This window comes from Apteryx mantelli, chromosome 3 (assembly GCF_036417845.1).
Source record: "Apteryx mantelli isolate bAptMan1 chromosome 3, bAptMan1.hap1, whole genome shotgun sequence".
NCBI lineage: Eukaryota > Metazoa > Chordata > Aves > Apterygiformes > Apterygidae > Apteryx > Apteryx mantelli.
The window spans coordinates 22,455,691-22,477,059 of record NC_089980.1 but is presented as its reverse complement, the minus strand read 5'-3'; the positions used below and the strand labels follow the sequence as shown (position 1 = coordinate 22,477,059).

At 42.2% G+C, this 21,369-nt stretch overlaps 1 protein-coding gene across 5 annotated transcripts in view; it reads right to left on the bottom strand.

Moving 5' to 3' along the window:
* Positions 1–18,461, bottom strand: part of MIA3 (MIA SH3 domain ER export factor 3) — a 28,347-nt gene extending 9,886 nt beyond the window's left edge. For 4 of the 5 annotated variants that reach the window (XM_067292894.1, XM_067292895.1, XM_067292896.1 and 1 more), the window contains exons 1-8: positions 17,976–18,126; positions 17,218–17,351; positions 11,589–11,675; positions 7,588–10,546; positions 6,296–6,577; positions 4,420–4,529; positions 2,919–3,050; positions 1,640–1,661 (exon numbers count right to left, since the gene is read on the bottom strand). In XM_067292894.1, the coding sequence (XP_067148995.1) occupies positions 1,640–1,661; positions 2,919–3,050; positions 4,420–4,529; positions 6,296–6,577; positions 7,588–10,546; positions 11,589–11,675; positions 17,218–17,351; positions 17,976–18,126 (3,877 nt within the window). Of the gene's footprint in view, positions 1–1,639; positions 1,662–2,918; positions 3,051–4,419; positions 4,530–6,295; positions 6,578–7,587; positions 10,547–11,588; positions 11,676–17,217; positions 17,352–17,975; positions 18,127–18,430 lie in introns of those variants that run through there. The other variant, XM_067292897.1, reaches the window with a different exon arrangement.
* Positions 18,462–21,369: the final 2,908 nt, after the last annotated feature.

The following is a 21,369-nucleotide window of genomic DNA, read 5'->3' as shown; positions in this document are numbered from 1 at the left end:
AGACACTGTCAGCTAGCAGATGGCATGAGTAAGCCTCAAAGAGCTGCATGCTTTTCTAACAGACACTATTTCTGGATTTCACAAAGGGCTGCGATCAAGCAGCAGTTTTCTGAGGCATACGTGTGTTTCTCAATCTAAACAGCTTGCTGACCAATCTTTAGGATTCAATGCTTAGCATACTTAACATTACATTACTTTAACATACTTAAATTACTTTATTGCAAATTAATTTAGAAGAAGCATCCAATTGGCATTCTTTTTCAAGTCCTAAAGTGCCCCCATATTTGACCATCCCAAGCCTCATTTGCCTCACAGCAAATCCTGCAGCTCAAACAACAGGAAGCACTGGTTGTTCCAATCACATCCTACAGGTTGTAATGGCAACTGCTACTCCTCCTTCCTCTCCCACATCAGGGCTTTTGGACTACAGGATCCCCATCCCTTCCTGCTCTGCTGAGAGGAGAGGCAACAAACGACTGCTGAGAGATACAAGATCATTCTCAGCAGTTTAAACGAGGCATGAATCCCTGCATTAACTTGGTCTCCTGACTTTACTACTGTGATGAAGAGTGGATAACAGATTTTGCCAGTGGAGTTCCAAATGAAGTCTATATTTTAATGCATTTTATCACTGTTAATATTTCATTTCAGATAGAGATTTTAATAACAAAATGAACTTTATCATGCTTGAAGAATATTTATTTGCTCTTAGCTTTAGTAGTTTCTATACTCTAACATACAAAACAATATTTTGAAATAAAAAGTGGATTAGACATGTTCCTCACTTCTCTTTAAGAATGGCTGCTAAGCAGTTTCTATACCACCAATACTAGTACTTCCTCCTCAATAATATTTATTTTACAGCACAGAAATCTTCTTGCAGACCTAAAATGGATTTTTTTCAGCTCATCAATTCTGCATTAATCATATAATAAGAAACTGCAGTATAACTACACCAAAACTAGAGGGGAATGACAGATAAGAAGCGCAGTTTGTGAAGAGGAAACAGGCAGAGAGTTCATGAGAAGACAATTCTTCCATATTTTTGTTTTGCATTCACTTCTGAATTTCCGCAATGGTCCTACTTTGAATTCTTATCCCTTTCTATTCAGTACACTTTAATTTTATATATTTGAAGCTGGAGAAATGCTCTTGTAAAAAGCTGTGTGCTAGCCACAGAGTATGTGTATTCATGTTTTTAGGAGGTCTCTTTGCAACCACACAGTAGCCAGTATCAAGCTCCTCTCATCAGAAAAGGCAAGATGTATTAGATGCTGCTTTTTGCAAGAAGGAACAAGCAAAAGCAGATTCACTATTAGTCAGAAAACCAAAACAAACTCTGCCCCACTACCACCCTAGCAGCAAACCAAAGGATCACATTTAAGTTTCATAGAGTGGAGCTTTTCCTTGCCCTTATCTTTAATTTGCAGGTGTGGGCTGCATCATTTCTCCTCAGCCAAGCACATTCCACATCCTCAGTTTCAGAAGAGTATCATCTATAGGCCTTACACTTAACCCTACACTTAACATTCTCCTGGAAGAGGAGGGAAGATAAACACTTGGTCCTCAGAAAATCTTCAAAATTTGTATATGCATAAACGTAAGCATCGAGTACACTGAAAAGTACAGCAAAACTCACCTTGATACATTCTACTCTTTACCTACAGAAAAAAAGAAAAAAGTAATTAGCCGTAAAGTGATAACTGAAAACTTTTATTTATTTTTCCTACAAGGAAAAAACATCATCACTTAAACATACATGGATTAAAGAAGCATATGGAAAGTTCTGTACACCCATCACTGCCAACAAGAGTGTTGAATAACACTACACAAACAAGCTTAAGCAGTTTTCTAATAAAAGCTTCTAGGTTAATGCCCTATCTTTGGGCCTGAGTAAAGGTCTGATTACTCTGGCACTAAAAGGATACAAATAACGGACCACATCCAAGTTGCCATAAAGAAAATTAAACCATTTTTATCAGGCAACAATCATGGACTTTCAACATAAAAGATACCTGCACCCCACTTTTGGTTCACCATTTAAAGGAGGGTATGTTTGCTTCACTGTTGCTCATTTCAAAATAAACACCATTAAAGAAGAAATGCAGAAGCTATTCTTTTTTTCTGTTATATATTAACAGTATTTTGCATTTGAAACTGATCTAGTTCATTAAATATCAAAGCTAGAGTAATGAAAAACACACCGATGTTGTTCCAGATAATATTTAGTTTTAATATATTTTTATAAAGCAAAGAAAGTATTCCATAGATTTCAAGCGCATATCATCAATGAACTTGACAACTGAAAATAATCCGTCTTATTTGTTTTTCATATATCCATTCCCAAGGAGATATACTGATATATTTGAGAGGTGGTGTTTTTCTTGAACAGAAAGTTATCTGTGTAGGGAAGAGGGGAACAAGTGCAAACTGTGAAACAGATTAGGGAAGGGGCTTTGCAGTCAGAATAAAAATCAGGTTTTTAGGTTTCCAGATGTGGCATCTGCAGTTAAAAGCAACTGAACAACGTGAAGGGGGGAGGATTAACTGCTTGTTTTGGAGATTGTTAGCAACAGGCTCAAGCCCATGGAAGGCATCTCATCCCAAAGACAAACCGACCCTTTTCTTCAGCCTTCTAGGTTTACACCACACTCTCCTATTTTGCTTTGGGAACTGCCTCAGTTTACTAAGAAATCTTCAAATGAAAGCTAAAGGGAATGCTTTCTTAACTTGAAGAAAATAGCTTCAGCTATTAAGCCCAGCATTAAGTTCTTCTTAATGATCTAAATGGAAAAAGTAAAAATGCAAAAGACTAGATACTGCTTTGACACCAGCAGTGCTGAAATAGTTTAAATCATACAAAAAATGCACTCAGTGGGTTAAATATCAGCAGGCTTGCAAGCATGAAGTATACTCACTGAAAGGCAGGTTCTCCAGAAGATTATAGCAAGTGTGGCAACTCCCACCAAGGCAGTGATAATGACAGGCTCCCATGGAAGTCCATGGAAATCAGGCCCAGGACGGATATCCTCAGGCAGGGTAGCAACCAACTAAAAACCAACAACATTGACAACTATGAATATGTTTTCATTAATACTCAGGTAAAACGCACAGTCTGAAAAATGCTTTTCTTGCTCTCATAAAAATCATAGAATCATCTAGAGCTTTCCTGGATCTGTCTCAGAATGCAGTAAAGAACATGTGAAGAGAATGAAAAAAATAGGGCAGCTTTTCTATAAACTGAAAATCAAAAACAAAGCAAACTGCAAAGCAGTTTAGTGCCTGCATTACTACTCAAAAGTCCGAATATCTGAAAGACACCTGCCAGGAACAATCTGCAGGCAAAAAACCAGGCTGTTATGTCAAAACAAGCAGATGCACACATTTTGCATTAGAAAACACTAGCGGTTATGAGATTCACTTCAAAATAAAACTATAAGGATAGAAAAATATAGAAAAAACAGCTTCACATCTGGATGTTGAAAACAATCCAGTGAAAATGGCTAAGATCTTTTCCCAAGTTTTACCCTCATAAGTCTCTCTCTGAAGACCGTAAAGCACCAACTGGCTGAAAAAGGTGCAAATACCTGGTACAGTTTACAATGCCAATATGGAAATGGCTCTTGAAAATAAACCATATGATGTGCACCACAGAAACTACTCCCTCCTCCCGGATCAAAATTCACACGGGCACGAAAAAAATTAAATTTGGGGCCTTCAAGGGCCAAACTAGGGCTGTTAAACCTAGGAAAGCGCTCTTATCTTCTCAAACACCCTCCCTCCCAAAGCGTCAGGGTGCGACAAGCTGCCACGCAGCAATTCCTCACCACGTTTACAACGGCGGACGCCTCCGCTCGCTCGGGATTTGCCCTAAATCGGAGAGGGGAGAGGAAAAAACAGCTCCTTGCTAAAGGGCTGGGAGCGGGGATGACCCACGGCACCAAGTCACCCCCCTCGGGGACACGGAGCAACGTCCGCCTCGGCCCTGCAGGCTCCGCGTCCCCGGGGGGTGGGGGGGGTGACTCGGTGCCTTGGGCCCGAATGGGGGCGCCCCTCCCCCCCGGCTCGACGCGGCCGCCCGCGCGCCCGTTAACGGCTCCCAAAGGCCGGCGACGCGGAAGGGCGGCCCCACCCGGCGCGCGCCCCCTCCTTCCGCCCTTCCCCCCCGCTCACCTGCAGCACCGCGGCGGCGCAGCCGCGCGCCGGAGGCCCCCTAAGGCGCGCGCCGGCGCCCGCGGGCTCCATGGCGGCGGCGCCGGCGCCCCGGCGCGAGCCCAACTTCCAAGAACACGTCAGCCCGGAGTGACCCCCGCCGTCAACCCGCCGCGAGCGCGCGCGTCATCGCCGCGCGCCGCGGCGACCCGGAAGCGGCGCCAGCCGCAACGGCCCCGGCGGCCTCCCGCCCCCCCCGGGACTCACCAGCTGCGCGAGCGGCCGCAGCCCGTCCTTGGCCGCCGCCACCGCCTCGCCGAGGGCTCCCCGTGCGGCGGGACCTGCCTCCGCGCCGGCTCCTGCGCCGTCCTCGGCGGCTGTGGGCAGAGGGAGAGCGGCGTTCACCCCGCGGGGCCCGGCCCTGCGCGCCCCGGGCACCGCGTTGCCCCCCCCTCACCCCCCGCCCCAGTGCGGCCTGCGTACGGGGGGGGGGGGAGGAATTTCTCCCTCTCGGCTGTTAGTGCCCTCGGAGGCTACAGGGAACCCCACCAGCATCAGGGGATGCGCAGCCTTCATTTAGGTGAGATTTCAAACTGTGATCCCTGTTTGTCCAGGGCATTGAAGAAGAGGCAGAAGTCCTCAGGAATGATAGTGATTTTCCTCTGGACTTCATTAGGAAAGGTGCTGTGAAGAGGGACAAGGAAACAGAGCTCTGGTTGTTTACACAAGCCTACCTCAAATGCACACAGTCAGCAGCTCCCTCCCTCTGACTCAACAAAAGGGGGCATACTCTTTGATCCCTAACCAAAAGACCCACATCAGGTTCTAATAAATTTACAGCACTGTGAGTACAGTGCAAGAGTTTTAAGTCATCTTTATTTCTACCCTGTGCTGAAGCTTGCCTCCTTCCCTCACTGCTATTGTTGCCATGAATTCACGTTAGCAGATTCAAATAACCAGTTGCATAGGCTGATGTTATATCGTGGAAGAGCTTCTGTAACCAATGGTGCTACAAATGCCTGCCCTATTTCCTCCCCAGCATTTCCAGCAGGCTTCATTGTAATTGCTGGCAAACAACATTTGACCACAGTTAATTTGATGTTACCATGAAGGAAGGGAAGAACACCTGACTACTTAACCACATGCTAGTAATCCACCAGCCATTTAAAATTCATTAAGTACCTTTACATTAAACATAAAGTTTCCCTTAGTACTTAAACTTGCTCAAAAGTGCTTGACTGGGGACAGAGGTACTATACCTTAGTAGGATCCTTAGTAGGATACAGAGGCTAACAAGACATGCCTAAATTTTGTCTAAATCCTCAGTGAAACATGGTTTGTTAAGCAGATGATGATCAGAGATGAATACATACCAAAGCTGAGCTTAGCAAAAAGAGTGGAGTCAGAGCCAGTTTCATGCCAAAACAGAACCAGGGACAATGGCAGTAATAGGAGCTCTCCTACCTCTCTCTCTCTCTGTCATAATGACCATTCAGCACAGCTCAGCACATGCACCTCCAGAGGAAGAATGCCTGAGTTTAATTTTGTCCTGAGAGGAATTGAGTCAAACCTCTTTCTCCTACTCCAACAAATACCTTAGTCAGAAACTACAGAATCGCTTGAGTGGAGCTACACTCCATCATTCCTGGAAAAGTATTTTTGGCAGGAATATAGTCCAGAGTCATGGGTTAAAAAGAGAGCCAGAAGAGACAGAGCATGATTCTACATCCTAGTGGTTAGATCATCAGTCCCTTCCATAAGAGGGAGGAAACCTCAGTCTGTCCTTCCAATGTGGGTTTTTTGGTTTTTTTTTTATTTTTTTTGTTTTTTAATGCACTACCATTGTGAGACACAATCCACCACGCTAGCACAGGGTTCTGACAATGATGCTTACAAGAGAACTTTACTTTTGTAGTGCAAAAAGGTAGTGGGGAAAAAAAAAAAATCTGTCTATTAAGATCAGTGTAGGCTAGAAAATACTGCCACTAGAGACTCTGTCTTGGATTACTGAAAAAAATGTTAGAATTATAGTACATATAATTAAAACATTAGTGAAAAACCTCAGTATTTGCATAAAAGAACCAGTCAACTGTACTCATCTTTAAAAGCAAAAGAAGAAAACAACAGATTTCAAAAGTTTTACCTGCAGCAGTATCTTCCCTGGAACCTTGTCCTGAATCAATCGACCCAAAGGAAGCATCTGCTGGTGGCAATCTGCTTTCGTTGTTGTACCCTTCCTCGGCATGCCCAGCATCTGAGAAGCTGGTCTCTTCATGCTCAGGTGGAATGTTAACAGCTTGCTCATCCTTTTCAGTAGGCAGAACTGGCCTCTCATGGTCTGGTTGCTGAAATATCTGACTGCTCTCATCAATGGCATTTGGGTTCCTGAAGGGAACTCTGTCATATTCAGCTTCTTTTGCAGCATCTATGGCAACAAAAACATGAATTTAGCATTGAACTGATATGCATTTCCTACTAGCAGTTGTCTCTAGTGAAATACTGCATTTGACAAAGCCTTGCTGACGCTTTTTAACACCAGCTTGTATGTTGCTTTCATTATATTCTTAGTCAAGTTTCAGTGACAACTAATTAAATGTTGATATGGAATTTATGCAAGGTATCAACTACTGACCCGATAGTGAGATTTTTTTTCATTGTTGGTGATATGAGTTTATCAGAAATTACATGCTGAACATTTATTACTGTGAAAGGAGCCTTGCTAAGAGTATATCTTACTGCCTTACACATTAATTAGAAAAAAACCAGCAAGTTTATAGCAGACTCTAGTGCAGGTTCTTCCCCCTGCCAAAAGATAGGTTTGTTCAGTATTTCTTCTATTTATGCACCATCTTTTATGAATATGGAAAAAAATACGATGATAGGGACACCTGAGATTTTAGGTGTACGTTTTTAGTGCCTGAGTTTTGTATTAGTCACTGCACATCTTAGAATTACGTGCTAGTTTGGGGAAAATAATCTCTAGACCCTGTAGAAAATTCAGCACATGCTACAGATGTGAATCCCTATGTTGTGGGGGGTGGGGGAAGGAAGAGACCCAAGTGGCTCCTTCTAGCCATATCTATCCACTGATCCCACTTCCTTACGCAGAGCCTGGCTCATAAGAACAGACATGCAGAGCTCAACATTTTCTTTCTCAGGATTTCCCAGGGCCACCCATCATCATGGCAAAAATTGCATCAAAAGTAAGCAAAATCCCAGTGATTCCTCAGGACCTCTTCCAATTCTGCTTCCTCAACCCCTTCTTAAAGCTCCTCTGGGTTACATAGCTTGGTCTGGGATAGGGTTTTACTTCCATTTCATCTATTCATTAACTAGTTCAGGTTTAATGTTTTATTATTTTTCTTCTGCAAACATAGAACACAATTCTCACAAACTCTCCAGAACAGCCATCATGCATGCATTTTAACATCCTACCTTCACGATGGAGCTGGTAATCTTCCTGTTCTGGAACAGCTGCAAGTGGGACACTCTCACTAGCAGATGAGTATTTGCTCCTTAAAGAATATATTAATTCTTGAATATCATCCATCAGTGCACTCTCTTCATCATACAAATCCATTTCTTTCACCACCTCCTCTTTATTTTCTGCCACTCTGGAATCTAGAACTTTTCCTACAACGTCCATGATACTAGATTCTGAAAATTCAAGTATCTGGTCCAAAACTTTTTCTATTTCTTCATTATTATGACTTGCCTTCCGAGCAAGCTCCAACTCTATCTTCATGTCCTGAAACATGGCTTCTATCCTAACCACATGATGGAGCCCAAGGTACTTTTGTAAACGTGCTATACGCTTTTCATCAAGGAAATCCCTCATTATTGTGAGCTGTTTCACAGACTCACTGTAGTCTGATATGACAGCGTCATTTATGGTCACTGAGACAGCAGGGCTGGGGAGATACACAGACTGCTGGTGATCATTTTTTGTGTGCTCTAAATTTTGCATCTCTTTTGAGTCTTTTTGTGGAACAGCCTCTGGGAGAGGTTCTTTTCTTTGGTTAAAGTCATCGCTGTCTTCTGTTTCAGAAGATTTGAAATTATGTTCTTCCACAGCTGATGGTTCTTCAGCTTCAGAAGACTCCTCGTCATCTTCCTTGACACGTTCCATTTCATCCAGTTTAGAGTCTTCACCAACTTGTACGTCATCCTCTTTGTTCCCAGTCTCAATTGCATCTTCCATGCTGATCATTTTCTTTGCTTCCTCAGAAAATGCATTTATTTCCTCTCCTGTTTCATCAGTTTTGTAACTAGGATTAGCAGTTCCTGAAGTAGCTTCACTTAGTGCTTCTAATTCAAGGTTTGTACTTCTAATATTTAGTTTATTACCTTGTACATTTGCAAGTCTTGCTTGTGACAACTTTGCACTTGCAGCATTCTCGTCCTCCAATAGCTCTTCCTCTGCTTGTTTCAGATCAGGGTCTTCTTCAGCATCCAACTCTTCAGATTGGAATTCTTGTCTTAGTGTTTTTTCTCTAGCTAAATGTGTGCCAAGATAACTGTCTGAACCTCCATCCTCAGTACGATTAATTCCTTGCTGAGTAAAATTCCCTGTATTAGTATTCTGTGTGGTGCCTTTTGATTTTCCTTCAGGGAAACTTTTCTGAATGCTTTCTTCAAATACTGTCTCCTCACCAAGATTTCTTGAAAGCTGTTCTTTCACATCTGCCTCCGAATACTCAGTCTCATTTTCCCATGGCCTGGGTTGCTCAACTGCTTCTCTACTCACATGCTGATGGTTTGGGTCTCCCTCCCCTATAGGGCTTTCTTTCATGTTTACGCTTTTTATTTTAGGTTCTTCTTTAAAAGGGGTGTTTTTTAGATTTTCCTGATCAGCCTCTGTTTGTTTTAAATCTTCTTCATGTTTCAGAACTTCTTTCTCCACAGCAGGCATTCCATGCTCCATTTTGTCTTTTAAGAGGTCAGTATCTCTCAAGTCGTTTTGAGATGCATTTTGTACCTCTTCCACTGGTTTGGCTGAAACATCAACAGAAGGCTTATCCTCTGCTCTTCCTTTCTCCTTTGTTTTCTCCCATAACATTTTGTGCTTTAAATCACTTTCCAAGATCTCCTCCTCCTCCAAGTTCTCATCATCAGTGTTTTCCTCCTCCTCAATTGTTTCAGCAAGTGGCGTTCCTTCTGGACTTCTGTTGATGTCACTGAGGGATGGTTTTAAAGCATCTTGCTTGCCTTTAATAGATGATTCATCTCCTGGACTAGGGAAAACATGGGAATCAGGCACAGATGTACTCTTCAGCTGTTTAGTATGTGATTCAGTCCCACCATCCATGAGCTGTTCTTCAAACTGTTCAGTATTATTTGTTTCTCCCTTTGAACCAGGATCGCCTGCAACTACAGGTTCCTTTCTAAGGAGCTCTTTGGAGAGATCCTCAAGTTGAGGTGTTGCTGCTGCTTCTTTCTTACTAATTAGCATTACCTCATCCTGCTTCTCCTTTGTTTCTACAGATTCAGACCTATCCACATTTATATTGTCACCTGACCTCCTGCTTTCACTGAAGGCATGCTCAAGAATTAATGTATCTGAATCATATTTTTTCTCATCATCTTTTTGGTTATTTAGCTCTGTAGCACCCTTTGCATTTTCATCAAGTTCATTTTGTGACTCAATGCCATTGTTTTCATCAGCTTCCGAATCCTCTAGGGATACAGTTTCTTCTTCTGTCATAAATGACAGCAAAGGAATTTCTTCAGGCTGATCTGCAAAGTCTTGTTCCTCCTCTGTATAATGAGCATCAATGCTCAAATCTTCATTAAAATCATCTTCCGGTGATGTAACAAGGCTAGTCACCTCATCATCAGATACAACAGCATCAGCAGTGGAGCCAAATTTTGTTTTCAAGTTCACAGACAGCTCTCTGTTTAAAAGTGTATAGGCATTGGCTTCTTCACTCTGTTTGTCAAGTTGACTGGTTTCATCCTGAGGAATACTAGTGTTTTTGGTATTTTCACTTTCTAGCCCTTTTAGTTTCTCATGTAGCATGCCTTTCAAGTGCTCATGTGCAATTTGATCTCCCTGAGAGTTTTCTTCGTGACTATTTACACTGGTGTCTCCCCCAGTGTTTTCAGTTCCTTCTGTAAAAGGACTGTCTATTTCTTCTGTCAAAGAGGGGGCTTCCTTGTCTTCCTCTGTGTTTAGCTCAAGTTTGTCCATCTCCAAAGCAGCAAGGAACTTTTTTGTATCAACCTCTTCCACCTCTTCATCTCTTTTGATTCCTTCAACTGGTTTTGTCCCTGAATCACTTGATTCCGTTTCCCCTTCATTTGGTATGGTCTCTCCTGATGACTTCAAAAGCTCATCCACATTATAATTATCAAAGTCATCCCTTCCGCCATCAAAACAAACAAAATCTGTTTCCTGAAATGGGAAAAAAAAGAGTGTCAGTCACAAAAATTATTATTTTCTTTATTACAGTGATGAGACCCAATCCATTTGGTTGGTTAGAAAGAAATACAGCAGCAAAGTAAGTGTTATTAATTGTGCCAGATTAACTCCTTGAGTCCTTAACCAAAACTCTCATTGAAATCAGTGGATGTTTTGCCCAAGAACCCATTAAAAAAAAAAAAAAAAAAAGCTCATGATTAGCCAGTTCTAAGACCTCCTAGTGAGGAACAAATTGGAAGTCAGCAATGGAGTTGATAGTGTTATAATACCACCATATGCATCTTTGAAATAAGAACAATTCCATTGCCAAATGACAATGAGGAGTTCTTAATTGTATAGAGGGAAACCAACTTCACTGAGCTTATTTGTCCCAGTCTTCATTAGTTGGTCCCTCCTCCAATAACAAACTCCTCCACGCAAGACTGCCCGTCACACAATTTCTAAAAAATAAGAGTGGTGCAAGCCACAGAATTCAATTTTATAATGGTCTGAACCTGTCTCCACAAACAGGCCTTACTCACACAATTCTGGAGTTAATGAGCTATTAGTGCATGAAAACCATTTATGTGAGGAAGAGTTGAGGGATCAGCTCTAGAATCAGAGTGCTAATAGTGCAGATTTTGTTTCTGATAGTACTTTAAACTTCTGAAGTTTGGAAAAAAATTCTGAATACATACCAAATAGCCTATGTGCAAGCCAGCTAGCAACATTTCTAGAGCTTGCTAATTAGAGGTATTCAAACAGGTTTTGTTAGAAGAAAAACATAACATTCAGAAAAAGAAAAAAAATAAGTGCCCACATTATGGACTGATGTTCACCCACCTATCCACATACATATCTGCACAAACATTCCACCTCCCCTGACATGTATGTGCATGTGCGTACTTATGTAGTTGCTGACTTACAGAAAAATAACTAAGGTTTACTGATACTCCTATTCTCCTCAGCGATTTTACTGAATGCTAAGGTAGGAAGTAGTAAAAAGCTTAATTAAAAAATAACAACCAAAACTTACATCTGTTGGTAATTCTAGCTCCTCATTGGTATAATTATGGTTTATTTCAAGTAAATCCTTTGGAAAATATCCAAAATCACTTCCAACCTGCCAGAAAACAAAAGCAAATAAACAAGAGTTAAAGAAACTGCTGAAATCATGAAATTATGAACAAAGTACATGTTAGAATCCTAATTACAGACACTAGTCACAAATACATCAAACTCAAGTATTTCTAGATGAAGTTTAATGCAATGAATAGAAGAAAATAATTAGTAATACCTGATTTGTACAAGAGTTCTCATGGAAGTTTTATACATATAACTTTCACAACAGCTTTGTGTGGCTGGGAAGTTTTATTTTTCCTGCTTTAAGATTGACTTATATAACAAATTATTAGGAAAGTTAGAAATGAAACCCAAGCATTCTGGCTCACGTGCTTTATCTGCTAATCTGTGCTCTCCCTAATACCATATTTGTCTTGAGTATTTTCTTAATTAGTAAGCAGAAGAGACTCTGACTAGTAGGACTTACCTCCTTGTAGATTATTATTATTGTACAGTAATAATATTGTAGCCTGTAAATATACTCATTTTGTAATTCAAGGAAAAAGTATTTCTTAGAGCAGATTTTATGAAAATATAAAATTGTACTCAAGTTAATATAATAATCTAAGACCTGTATGCAAAACACACCCCCTCTGCAAATATATTATTGATCTTTAGTGACTACTGTGAGCAACAATTAGTTGCAGGTAGCTATTTAAAAGCAAGGTAACAGCTGAGACAAGGTAAATAGTGGAAGACAAGAACATCTCTTATCACTCACTGGATAAGATCTACACAGTAATGCTCTCACTTGAGAGTTCTGACAGCTGCTGTCAAGAAGCCAATAATAATAGCATGCTATCACTACGCAGATTAGATAATCCAGGCAAACAGAGCCTGGTGGACACACCCAGAAGGGTAGAGTTCCTAGAGGACCAAAACGTCCAGGAGAAGAAAGTATTTCTCATTTCCTGAATGTTTTGTTATAGGAGGAAGACAACTGCCAATTTTCTTGAAGAGTTTATTTCTGAAGAGCACTCAGTTAAAGATCAAATTAAAAAGAAAAACAGTTATGTCAAAACAATTAGGGAAGCCAAGTTTTGTTACATTGATATAACTGAAACCAGTTAAACTTGGCTGAAGTTTTCTGGATTTACAATGGCATAAAGAAGAGAAAAATCTCCAGTGGATAAGATGTATTTGTACTTTTTTGTTTATGCAAGCAAAGTAAGTGCTGATATGTTATGGGATTTCCTTTTGCATTCAAATCCTACGTTCCATAGTTAAGATTTCTAAAGTTAGTTATTGGGGGGGGGGAGGGGAAGAAAAGAAAAAAGAAAAAAAAACCCACACTATTAACTCCCTCCCTACACACATACACATTTTATAAACATGCAGCAGACCAACAACTAATTACTCTCTTATGGAAAAGAGATCCTGTATGCAGTTTTTATAGCGCAAACCAGTTCTTGGGAATGGAAATTAAACTGGACAAGCCAAATCAAAAGCTTGTTCCTGTGTTACATACTACAGTTTTACTCTAAACTGACACATTTCTCTCCACAAACTCTTATTCCAGTTTTAAAACTTTGCAAAAACAAAAGCCAAAGCTTTCAAATAGCCTCCTTACAGACTAATCTCCATGACTATCATTATAATTAGACATCGCAATTTGGAACTGATTTAGTATAATCCAAGCTGTTGACTGCACAAGTCCTCTGCAGTGACCCAGTTTGCAACTTACATGGTTTATGACCTGTGCAGGACCTGTGTGCCCAAATTTTATCTGTTCCTCTCCCTACAATTCCTATCCTGTAAGGGAAAAATATGTCAGCTTTGTACCATTAGGCAGGGAAAGGAAACATTCTTAGTTCTGTATGTATATGATAGAGGAAAGGCAATATGCATGCCAAGTAAAAAGGGAGAAAAAGATACATCCCTCAGACCATTCAGGGGACAGCTTCACTCTCTTGTCAGCTACAATGCCCAGGGTGGAAAACAACGTGTGGGTGTGTACAGCATCTGTCCCCACCTGTGACAGCAGCCAGCTGTTGCAGGTTCACCAAGCACCACTGACCAAGAAGCCAGTCCCTCTGGCTACTCTACCTACCTTAGTGACAGAAAACAGGGAGTTTGGAAAACAAGATGTTCAAATGTTTTTAATCTTAGCCCACATCCCTAAAGCACAAACATCAGCAGGAGGGCTCTCATCACAGGTAGCAAGAACTGCCAAAACATTGGTCCAAGGAGGGTGTTGTTTTGGTCTGCCCTTACTAAGTGCTGGCATTGTTCAGAAAGCACAGAAACAATAGGAACAAATCCCCTGATTCTGTGGGTCTTCCAGAAATACTCTGTCTTCTGATCTTACTTTAAATTTACTTCACCTTTCTTTCTTTTCTGCTATGTCCCTACGAGATTGGGGGGGGGGGGGGGGAGGGAAACAAAAAAGCAAGCAATCAGCAGTCAAGTCCATTTCTTGAGGCCAGAAACGTTTTCTTCAATCATGCATCAAGAAAAACAAAGCTCAGATCTTTGCCATAAGGTAAAATAATAGTCTTGCGCAGCAAGAACATGAAGCATCTTTGCTAAAGTGTTTGTTAAAAAAGAGCAGTTTTTACTTGAGTTATCTGAAATAGTTTTGGAGTTCTGGACCCTGCTAAAGATGAGGGGAGTGTGCAGAAGAACCATATAAGAAAGTCCGTATCACAAAACTTGATGATGTAAACAATGTGAGGTGTATGCTCAAAGAGGAGGCTAGTTTTAGAGTAGGACATGGAGCACTAGACAATGAAAGTACCAAATATGCTCCATCTCTGCCTTTGTGAAAAACTCAAGTGTTTTTTGGACTTGAGGTATTCATGAAGATTATAACATAAAATCACTCAAAATACTGTCCCAGCATTTGGCTTTGCAGTAATAACGAGGTTTAGACAGCTCTGCTAAAAGCTGCATGCCGTGTAATATAGAGAATAGATACTATAGCTGGGTTCCAGAATTTTTTCACAAGTGAAATACTTGCAGAGCTCAATGGGAATTCTGCAAGCAATATTGTACAAAGTATATAAGACTGGGTTCATAAAACAAAGATTCTGTTTTGTTAAAACAAAGATGTTTACTGGCACAGGTCAAAACTCAACAATAGCTCGATTAGGGCAGAGTGAACTTGATAAGTCAAGGCAAATAAAGCCCAACTCCAACTGTTTTAGATTTTCTGGCCTAGATGAATCCTTTCTTGTTAGATCATCTCCTTTCAGGTCAATAGTATTTCTCATGGCTCCTCAAAATCAATTCCAGGATTAGAACCTGTATTTATAACTTGTTTGGAACAAGCCCCAAGTTCCAGTAGTTCAAGCTTCTCACACACACTTTCCCCTAACCTTTGTCCCAAATCAAGGGGGGAGCATCTGCTAGGAACATCCATGAGTTAGTCACAAATTAAACCCTCCATCTGCAAGGGGAAAAAAATCAAAGCTTAAACATTATAGTAGAAATTCATACAATATATTTCAGACTATAAACTTTTCATAAAAGATATGATTCAATGACTTCCAGTTTTCAAAAAACTGTAGTTGGTTAAGTTGGAGTTATCCCTGGATTTCAGTTTTCATTATGCTCTAAGAAATGTTTTCCCCCAAAGCTTTGGCAAATAGAAAAAAGCAGTAGGGTCAGATGACAGACATGAGCACATGTGAAGTCCTGTGACGAGATTCCCAAAGGGGCTGCAGCAGAAGGTAACATGCCTTCCACTGGAATTTCTTTGAACACAGACCTCACAAGGTGGCCTGTTTCTAATTTGCAAACAACAGCCTCTTCCCAGCTCCAGGACACTGCATAGCAGGCACAGCTGGTCTGCATAAATCAAGTTGCCCAGCTGAATCTGGCACGTGAAGTCATATTGCAGGAGAGAAGGACTGCTGCACTATCTGCAAGTGCATGACTGCAGGATCAGCGGCAGGGTCAGGCATGCCAGCCCCCTACTGAACATGCAAGGGTAGGCAGGTCTCACCACTCTGCAGCATTTGCAACCTATTTGTTGCATTATTAGGATCAGTGCAGAAGCAGTCAATGAAATTGGTGGTGGTGTGGGGGGGGACCACAGTCACAGATTGAAAGGAATTAGTCTGTATTCACTGTCCTAAGGGCAATATAGGAAACTCGGCAACACAAAATAAATAAATAAGTAAATAGGTGTTTTACAATTCTTTCAAACCTGCCAACTTCAGCTATTATTTGCTAAAGTCAAAGCAAAAGTCCTTTTAACTCAGAGACACACACCTACTGGTTGCATTAGCTATCTATCAGTGAATATAGTTAAACTGTGTATTGACTCGCAATTACTGAAAACCTGCAGGTCTGATCTTACACCTTGTTAGCAGAAGATGCAAAATTGGCCCCTGGTTACTACTTCGCATCTGAAGAACTGTTAGTCATGAAAACCTGTACCATCTAATTATCCAGATTATTTATGGTACAGTACATGTCAGAAGGGAATTACCAGCATGATACAATTATAAACTCTTCTCCTTTAACCACATGCTGCAATTTTCTGGTCTCTTCTGTGTCATTTTAATTGGATTTGACTCCTGCTGAGAGCCTGGCTGTCCACACCCAGCCTGAACAGGTTAGAGAAAGTGATACATCCTGCTTTTTGCTAAACCACTAGTCCCACAATAAACACACAGGTGTGGCTTTGACCAGTCTAGACCACTGTCAAAGGCAGTATATCTCTGGTAGCAGAGCAGAGTAAGGAAGGAGGCTGAAGTAAACGATTCTGACACAAAGAACAAGGGAAGGAGAGGGGAGAAAAAAAGCAGGGGGAGGGAGGAACAAGGAGGTGGACTAAGTAACCTCTGAACTGCCAGCATTTTTGTGGGAAGCCCAGGAAAATAGTTCTTTTGCAGGGATATCTCAGAGGAGATATCTTAGAGGAGTTGAGAGAAGTTTTCTGTGGAAAAACTGCAGGCTCACACCCAGAGAAGCACTTGCTGTAAAGACCTTCCTTTCACATTAACATTGCCCTCTCGGAGTCCTTACAACTGTTCTGCAAACTGCTGCAATCGGTTACTAAAGCTGAAAGATAGACCTTTTAAAATCCAATATACCTTAACTGTTTTTAGTTTTACTACTTTTTTTCCCCTCCAGCTGTGCATACAGCTTAGATAAAAGGGGGAAGACAGCAGCTGAATATTAGGACAAGAAATTTATTTGAAATACACGTTGAACAATCTTTAGCAAGATTACACAGGGTGCATGGGTCATGGGTAAAAGCAAGCTGAGGCTTAAGTCTCTCTAGGTGGGAAGGGAAACATAGTATCTACTAGATAGGTCCATGGGCCATCAGTTAGTGTTGCAATGTGGGTTTTTCAACACAAAGAAAGTTTCCTAAAAGAAATTATGTTTATCACATATTAGCATGCCCATTTTCACAGAACTTAATGTTTTAGGTTTGATGCAACCACACACTAACCTCAAGACAAAAGAGCATGCATGACATTTTTTGGTAAAAGCTTAAAATTTTCTCATAAGAGGCAAAAGGAAGAAAAAAGGATTACCAAAGAAAGTGCCAACAAGATCAAGTGGAATAAATGCTTTACAGTACTTACGCTTCCAGCCCAAAGCTCAGTTGATTTTCCTATTAGTTTGTAATATACATACACTGCTTCTCCTTTCTTAAAATTTACAAAACGACAGTCTGGACCTTTGAAGTCCTGCATTGCCTTCCCTCGGCACATTAACACTGTACAAAGAATACAAAAAACAGAGCATTACTTCAAAAAATTAAAGGTCACAGTTCTGTGGAAAGGATCTTTGCTAATCAGCAGGAAAAACGACCTCTCCGCACGCACAGCTTTTAAGCACTGGGTCAAGAGATGGGAACGTAACTGAAAGTACAACTAGGATAAGAAAGGAAAAATACTGTAAAAGCCCACAGATGGAGACAAGAGCTTAGTAAAGCACTTGAGTATTACATTTGAGAAGTGCGCTATGAAGCCAGTTATTAATATTAAATAAGAAGGGCTGAAAGATGACATCCGTTTCATAATGAATCAGCCCGTTTGTTACTCGGGGTATAAACAGTACCCAGCCGGCGTCTGTACGAGGGGGTTCTGCAGAAGAGAAGAGCTGCGGGAATCGGAAAACTTGCCCCAAGAGACCGAGCGGGTAAGTAAATCCCAGCCCACCCCGCTCCGCCCCGCAGTTTCACAGCATTTGCGCGTGAAAACAGCGCTGCTGAGAACTGCGCGCGGCCCCCCGCGCCGCCGGCACCGCTCCTCGCTCCCTTCTCCCGCGCCGCGCCGGCAACAAGTCGCCGGGAGTCCCGGCGCGGCGCCCCGGCGCGGCCCGGCCCGGCCCCACTCACTGCTGCACTCGGGGTCGGCGCAGCGCTTGCGCTCGGCGAAGCGGCGGCCCAGCTCGGCGCCGAGCGGCCGCGGCAGCAGCAGTAGCAGCAGCGGCGGCAGCAGCAGGGCGAGGAGCGGCCGAGGGGCCGGCGGCGGCGGCGCTGCGGCCATGATCGCTGGGCGCCGGCGGCAGGGAGGGAGCAGACACGTCAGCAGAGCCGGCGGCAGGAGGCAGGGAAGGAGGGAGGCAGGCGGCGGGGAGGGCCCCGCGTCCGGCGGCGGCGGCGGCAGCAGCGGGCGGCGCCCGGACCCTCCCTCCCGTCGCCATCGCGCCCGCCCCCAACCCGCCATGTCGCCTCCGCCCACCGCCATTTCGCCTCCTCCCGCCCCCCGCCGCCATTTCGGCTCCGCCCCGCGGCCCCGGTCTCCAGGCGCTGACGAGGGCCGACCGCCCCGCGGCGGAGCCGCCACTTACGCGTGTGCTGGCGCTTCTCGTCAGCTCTTCGCTACGTCCCCGACAGCCGCGTTAGCGCAGGCAGCCCCAGCGGGAGAGGAACAGCGGTTGCCGCGGTCCTGCTCGAGAGAAAAATGGAGTGACTGTCTTCCCCGCCGCCTTTTGCGGCGCGTGTTAATCCTTCAGCGAATGGAAAATTCCTTGTACGAAGGGCGCAAGACATAGCCCAGGAGGGGTAGGGGGCAGGTAACGGAGTGCTGCTGCTGGCTTATCAAACGGCAGATTTTCCCCTCGGCAGCCAGAGGGCAAGCTCTGAAGGTGCTCCAGAAACGAGCAGGAATGCGGCAGGACTGGCGGTCAAGGGCTCTGCCTCTCCGTGCATATCAAAAGCGCCCTTTTAAGCGACGCATTTGCAAGCGCTCTTAGCATCAGCTCTTTGGGGTTTATTCTGCAACTACAACAGAAGCTGATCCTCCTCTTCCACTTACTGCCGGCCCTTATCACCAGCAGTTAGCAGTCACCGCTGCTGATTGCGTTAGCGGTACTGCTCCTGTTCTTATCATATCCTCACGGTTATTGATTTTGTTTTACATACTCTCACTTCTACAGCCCCATGAGCCCTACAGCTTGAGAGCCAAGCATAGGTAATATTACATGATCTCTGAAAATCAGGTATTTTATTTTTACTCCCCTCCCTCCAGTCTAGAGCAGTTTAATATTTTATCACATTATGAAAAGGCATCAGGGCAGAAATAGGTACCTTCCTAATTTAGTCCTGCAAGGAGAGGCTTCAGTGTCTCACAGTCAAACTTACCTTAAACATCTCACCACTCCTTATAGCCCCATCTTTCCCGAGATTAAAGAAACACCTATGTGCTACAGGAATGCAACGGTTCATCCAGTATTATTTCCTCCAGGAAGGTGCCCACACGTATTCCCTAGGCCTAGCACGGTATCGTGGCTGTAGAACGCAGTATTTGCTGATTGCTTCCCTGGAGTTTTGTTGACGTTTCTCAGTTTCACATCCTATAAAATGAGGTGATACCTACTTGCTATTAATGATACTGTCTGAGGAAAAGCTCTAGGAGAGTCTAACTCATAAAATTTAAATGTGGATTTCATCACAGCTTGCAACCAGCCTGAGCTGTTAGATGCAATTCTCTTGAAATATACCCCATAAGAGTTAACTCCAAACATAAACATAACAACAGATTTTACTGAAAAACTATGAAATACAAACATGGCAAAATTAGAAAATTTTAACACACTGCTGTATATGGAAACTAGTATATTCAAGTCATACAATTTATGAGACTAAGAATGAAAGACAAGTAATTTTTTCCTTAACATTAACATTTCTTGTGGTTTAATTCCCATTCTGATCTTTAGATCCACTTGCTGTGAAGATATAGCTGTTGGATAATTCCCTGCTAGCACCAGGTTATCAAGCTTATCTTTATTAAAAGACCAAGATAAAAAGTAATGGTGTCTATGATCATAAAAAACAAGTGCAGGAAAGTGAAATGTGAAGAGAAACAAGATCACTTTTTTTTTTGCATGAGTCATTGCCATTATTGTACAATAATGAATAGCTTGCTGTCAATATACATACATGGGTTTACCACTGCAACCATCCAAAACTCCCTACAATTTCAAGTATTTCGTAGTAATGATATGTATGCAGCTTTCCCTAACGTGTGACACAGAAGAGGAATATTTCACTTGTTTAGATGTTTTAGGCAAGATTTCCTTCAGTCTTCAACCCTAATCTTGCAAACGTGTATTCAATTTCAAGTATGAGAGTAGTCCCATTATGCACATGGAATCTTGATATCTGTACATGTTCACAGTTATAGTTTCCCCATCTCTCCTGCACTAAAGCATCTACCAAATGAAAAACTAATACCCATGAGTAAGACCAATTGGCAAAGTTCACACAGGAATCAGCAAAGACACAGAAAAATAGAAAAACCAAGAGAAACATATATCTGCCTCTAAGCAAATGCGAGAACTTTCAGAAATAAAGCGGGGGAAGCCGAATACTGAAACTAGGGTATTGATGTAACAGAACATCAGAAATGTAGGATGCGACACCGCACTTTAGGAATACCAAAAATCAATGAGACACTCATACAAGGTGCTGATTATATAAAGGGTAGACAAAGAAAATATGTAATAAAAAAGGTTTATAGTCTAATTAGTTGAATAAGTTAATTGTATCTACAAGTAATACCGAATACTTACGAACTGAAATTCTGGGCCTAAATTGGAAGAGCGCGAGATTAAGACTACACTCTTGTGATAACACCAGGGACTGTGAGAGGCCAATATCAGAAAAAAAAGAGCAAAGAAAACCAGTAAGGTGAGACTTCTGTTATCCCCACATAGATTTATTGAATGTCATAGTAGGGTATGATACTGAGGTTAAATGTGTAGACACTACAAAAAAACTGCCCTGCCTTAAACTTTTCCCTTGACACCTGTTCTGGATCATAGTTGAAGACAGGACACTGGAATAGATGAACCTTTCATCTGAGCCAGTATTTTCACTTACTCACCTTCACCTGGCAGAATTGTTCTGAAAAAAATGTACATTCTTATTCAGAAAGCAGGACTTTAAACATACCAAAACACTTGAAGGTTAAGTCAGTTGCTGAAAGTGATTCAATGAAGCAAGTTCCAGCATAAATTTATACAAACCATGCTCTGTGTAGACAGACTTCTAGAATCGGGGTATCCTTTAGGAACACAGGCATCACTATTACTCTACAATGCACAAGACTGATTTGGGGTCCTTTTCTTCCGTAGAAAAATGGTGCTCTAGATTACAGACCCACGGAAAAGTACCAGTACACCTAAAGGAAGAAGGTGACAACCGGATCCAGTTAATGATCACTTTCAGAGTTACTAGTCGCAGGTGTAACAACACTCTGATGGTGCTATGTGTTAAACAGTTCTCT